At 33.8% G+C, this 4,608-nt stretch overlaps 1 protein-coding gene across 1 annotated transcript in view; it reads right to left on the bottom strand.

Annotated features, from left to right (window-relative positions):
- The window catches only part of SGCZ (sarcoglycan zeta), a 31,602-nt gene extending 30,101 nt beyond the window's left edge, over positions 1-1,501 (bottom strand). The window contains exon 1 of the mRNA XM_031553276.1: positions 1,483-1,501. Coding sequence (XP_031409136.1) covers positions 1,483-1,501 — 19 coding nt within the window. The remainder of the gene's footprint in view (positions 1-1,482) is intronic.
- Between the last annotated feature and the right edge of the window lie 3,107 nt (positions 1,502-4,608).

Raw genomic sequence — 4,608 nt, 5'->3', positions numbered from 1 at the left:
TGCATTAAAAGGTTAATCCTTCAAAGAAAGTTACTAATTCCATAGTCATTTTTCCCCATTAGCAGAACTCCTTAAACAAAGATTTAAATGATTTAGAAATTTAAATTATTAAACAAAAGCATGTAGTTACATGAAGTCTCAAATTCTATTCACATACACAATATTTTACTGCAAAAATATTCAGAACACCTATTTTGACTGAATCTTTATTTTTAATACATTAGTTACTTTTTCACTTTCAGTTTTGATTGAGATGTTATACCCTAAAACAAAAGTTTTATATTTAGTCAAATGAAAACTAACCCACCAACTTTCACACAGCTTCAATAGTCTTGAAGCAAGCTTCTTGATTTTTTTCTTTGCACATTTCTTCTCAGCTAGGCTGAAACATAGTGGCACAAGTCTCAGGAGAGATCATTCACCTGCCCTCCTGTCAAATTACATTGCAGAGTCAACAGTAGCCAATGAAGTGTGATATCTCATGCTAGACTTGCAGTTCCTGATAAATCTGGTCAGTAACTCTCGCTACTCAAGGCACTTTAAACAATTAGATATTTAAATACTATAAAAAGAAGTTGAGAACATGAACTTAATAGGATACAGTCAGATTGTTTATATTATTTCAAGATTCCTTATTATACTTCAAGATTGCATTTTAAGAACAACAACACAGTGGGAAGAAGTTGAGAATTCACAAGTAAATCTGCTGGACTTCCATCAGAAAAATACAGATACTGTTCTTGACTCTGTACCTAGCTCCTCTTGCTAATCCACTATTACTTTAATAAGATAACTTGTGCAAACACAGCAAAACCAATTTTCTGAAATGAAGTAGCAGAATTAAAATTATGTCTGTCTACAGTCACACAAAGACCAAGATCTTGGAAATTCCTAGGGAACAATTCCTTCGAGATGACATCTACATACATTTGCCTAAGCAGCAACCTAAAACACTGTGGCAGCAACTTTAACATTGTGCGTATTCAGGTACACTAATAGCTTTACTACTTAGAGCATAAGTGTACAGCACGTCTAAACAGGATAAGAACTAAGACCTGTGGGTATTGTAATTTCATCTAAAATAATACTAGAAGCTCAAGATTCCCATATTCAAAGAATGCCAACATGTTTATAAAATACATTCTAGTTATTTATTAAGTATTACTATTGACAATTTATTTTATAATGTTACAAATCTCATTTTAGAGATCAGTAAAGTCTGTAGTATTTCTACAGCTACAATTAGGCTAATTTTCAAATATTTAATAACTATGTAATTTCATTCTGTACAGAAGATTTTTTTTAGCAATTAGATTATAATGTGTGAACTGACAGCCAAGTATTGAGGAGGCTGAGCAGTCATCTTAATGGAAGTGTGCAGTAGCAGAAAATTAGGAGAAAACAATTTGATAGGAAGAGTATTTGAGAAACAGTAGCCTAAAGCACTGCAGCACAAATAAATTCAGGGTTGAATTCACTTACTCTGTTGACTTAAGCTCATTTTCGAAAGTAACAGGTTTATCAGGTTCAGTGACTTCCTTTTCTAGGCTTAAATTTGAGATTGCAGAGCACACTTCCCATAGTTCATCTGCTATCCTCCTCATTTTATCTTGAAATCTGAAATGAGGAGTTATCCTGCAATCAGTAATTGTTGCATGAGAAGACAAACTATTCACCTAGATAAAAATTTTTATTTCCAAAATGCATATTTTCTAATATTTCCTCAACCTCTTCTAGAGGAAGTTGTTTCATCTTCTCTCAAGAAAAAATTCCTGATTAGTGGAAATGACAGATATAAGCAAGGAAAAACAGATGAACAATGCATTATAATTTAAAAATGTATGACAAACTAACCTGAAAAGATAAAAGATCAAGACATTCTGGGAGTCCTCCATACAGTTTTTTGTTGTTGTTTTTTGTCTGTAGCAGTGTGTCAATGGTTTAAGGGCTGGTTTGGCCCAGTTCTGTGACTAATTGGAGTGGAGGGACCCATGGGCCCATGCTCTGGGAAAGGGGTAAGGGAAAAAAAGGGAAAAGGTAAGGAGATGGGGCTAAAAAACAAGACAGCAGCAATGAGCTAAGGGAGAAAACTAATTTACTAAATATTATAGTAGAATGCAAGATAATACAATATAATTGGAATTTAAGCTAATAAATTAATAAATAAATAAATAAATAAATAAATAAATAAATAAATAAATGAGAGTGCATCCAAAAGCAAAGACCTCAGTCTAATGCTGAAGGCAAGATGGCTAGGCAGCACACACCACAGAGATGAGCTGTAAAAGAAGGGAAATCTTGTGGCTTGCGAGAAGTTTTATGTTTCCCTCTAAACAGAAAAGGGAAACAGAACAGTGAAAGTCTTCTGGCATGTGTAGTTGTTCTCTTCTGAGAACCAGGTACTTGGAAATATCAACTGTCCACAGAACTGGAGCATTAGCTGTTTAACTCCCAGTACACTTCATGATATTATGATGTGGAATACTGATATCAAAAAGAAAATAATCATAAAACCATGACACAGTGACAAGGAAAAAGTAGAAAAAAAGTAGAAGTTAGTTAAGTTTTCCTGTCCCAAACTGATTATCTGGGAATTCATCTGAGGGAGAAGTCATCTGCCCACAACCGTTTATGAAAGGGCAGCCTCAGCTGAATGAATTTAGAATACACACCTTTGAAAAGAGCTTCAGTAAGAGGCACCAGCTTGTTGTATTCTAACTATATAACGGTTAGAAAATAGCTATTTCTCAGCTGATTTTTCAATCCATTTTTTGCTGTAAGGTATAGCCTATCTTAAACTGCAGATCCCTCAATTGTGATTTGCAATATAGAAAACAGATTAGGAATGGATAATAAAGAATGAGTAAACTGTAATTCATACCCAACTGCATACATATCTGAATGTGTGAAAATTAAGTTTTATTCATTTATTAATGAATGCTGTAAAATACTGAGCAAGTATTTTGACAGAAAACTGCAAACAGCAAGAGATTCACAGCAGCAACACTGCAGCTATTCTGACTGGATTTGAAGAAAAATCTGCAATGGTTGTCAATGTTGGGAAGCCTGCAGTGTAATAACTAATTCAGTGAGAAAACATGTGCTAAATGTTGTAATTTACGAAGATAAAAAATGAACATTGACAGAAAAAAGTAGGAATAAAGTTATATTTCAGAATAGAAGATTTCCACGTATTTGAGAAGTCAGATGCTTATGACTGCAGTCCTACTTAATTGCAGACTTCTATTAACCAGAAGGAAAATGAAAAATTATGCTATTATGAGATGCAAAGTGAGGAAAGAATGCAAAACAACTTTCTAATTATAGATAAAGATGTTCCAGAATGGACAGCAGATTTTAAAAGTGAACAGAAATACTTAGCAGCTTAGCTTATGTGAAAAGAAATAACATAAGAATAAATAAGGAAGCTGCATTTCTAATACACAGAAACGTGAATAGAAGAATACAGAAGACAGGGTTCACGGCAAACATTCTGTGTCATAGTCAGAGGAAAAAAAATGTATTTCTAAGCTAACAAGAAGGGATGATTACATATACCCAAAGGTGGTAAAAATATGTAAAAGATTTTTTTCTTGTTGTTGCAATTTATATAGAACGTGACTGGAAGGTTCACAATCATTTGAAGTTAATTCATAAAGCTGGTATTTCAAAATGATTCTTATCATCAATCTGGTTATATTCAAGCTGTCCTCTTTGTCATGGAACATGAAAAATTAACTTCTGCATCCCTGTTCTGCTAATGGAGAGAATGAAAAAAGTTGGGAAGCAGGGGTGTTTTATGTGAGGCTTTTTCTGTATAATTGAGTAAGGATGGGCACTTGGATGAAAGAAATAAACTAACTCCTATCTCAAGTCAGCCATCCAGTCCTCAGAACAGTAACTACACTGCCCTGTAGCTAGATTGCTGCTGAACTAAGTTTGTGCCAATGCAGGTTGCAGCAACTACGTACAGGTAGACTCTAGAGAAGGGAGAGCAAGTAGGAAGATATAAAAAAATGAATGAGCAGTGCTGGAGGCTCTTAAGAGAATACAGACACACAGTTAGTGGCAAGAGAGACTGGGAGAAGAACATATTTGAATGCACTTGAAATAACATGTAATTTTTGACCAACCCATCAATGTACACATTTGACACCAGGTAATTAATACACATGAAAGAAATGCCATGCTAGTGAAAGAAAAGGAGGCCTAGGTAATTTATATTATGTTTTTCCAGGCAGAAAATCTACACAAATCAGAGATTTTTGAAATTTTTACTATTAATTCTTAGGGAGAAGGGGAAGTTCAGAAAGTAAAAAATGTAAACAACCCAAACTGAAAACGTTCTTAGATTAAGCACATCTAATAACTTTCTATGTAAAGGATATGGGAATTTTTTATTTCATTAGAAGTTTTGTTTATGAAGGCTGTAAACCTTGTCTTCTGTAAGAAATATAATTTTGAACATATCTATTTTTGCATAGAAAACACTGACATGAGAAGTGAAAAACAATTAAGGCAGAACAATATGGCAAAACTCGAACATTTCTGGAAAGCTGCCCATTATGTTAATGTGGTGCTATTTTAATGAGTGAAAATTATCAAATC

The sequence above is a fragment of the Meleagris gallopavo genome, chromosome 4, assembly GCF_000146605.3.
Source record: "Meleagris gallopavo isolate NT-WF06-2002-E0010 breed Aviagen turkey brand Nicholas breeding stock chromosome 4, Turkey_5.1, whole genome shotgun sequence".
NCBI classification, from domain to species: domain Eukaryota; kingdom Metazoa; phylum Chordata; class Aves; order Galliformes; family Phasianidae; genus Meleagris; species Meleagris gallopavo.
Note: the sequence above shows the minus strand (reverse complement) of the source record. Positions and strands in the feature narration are given on the sequence as shown.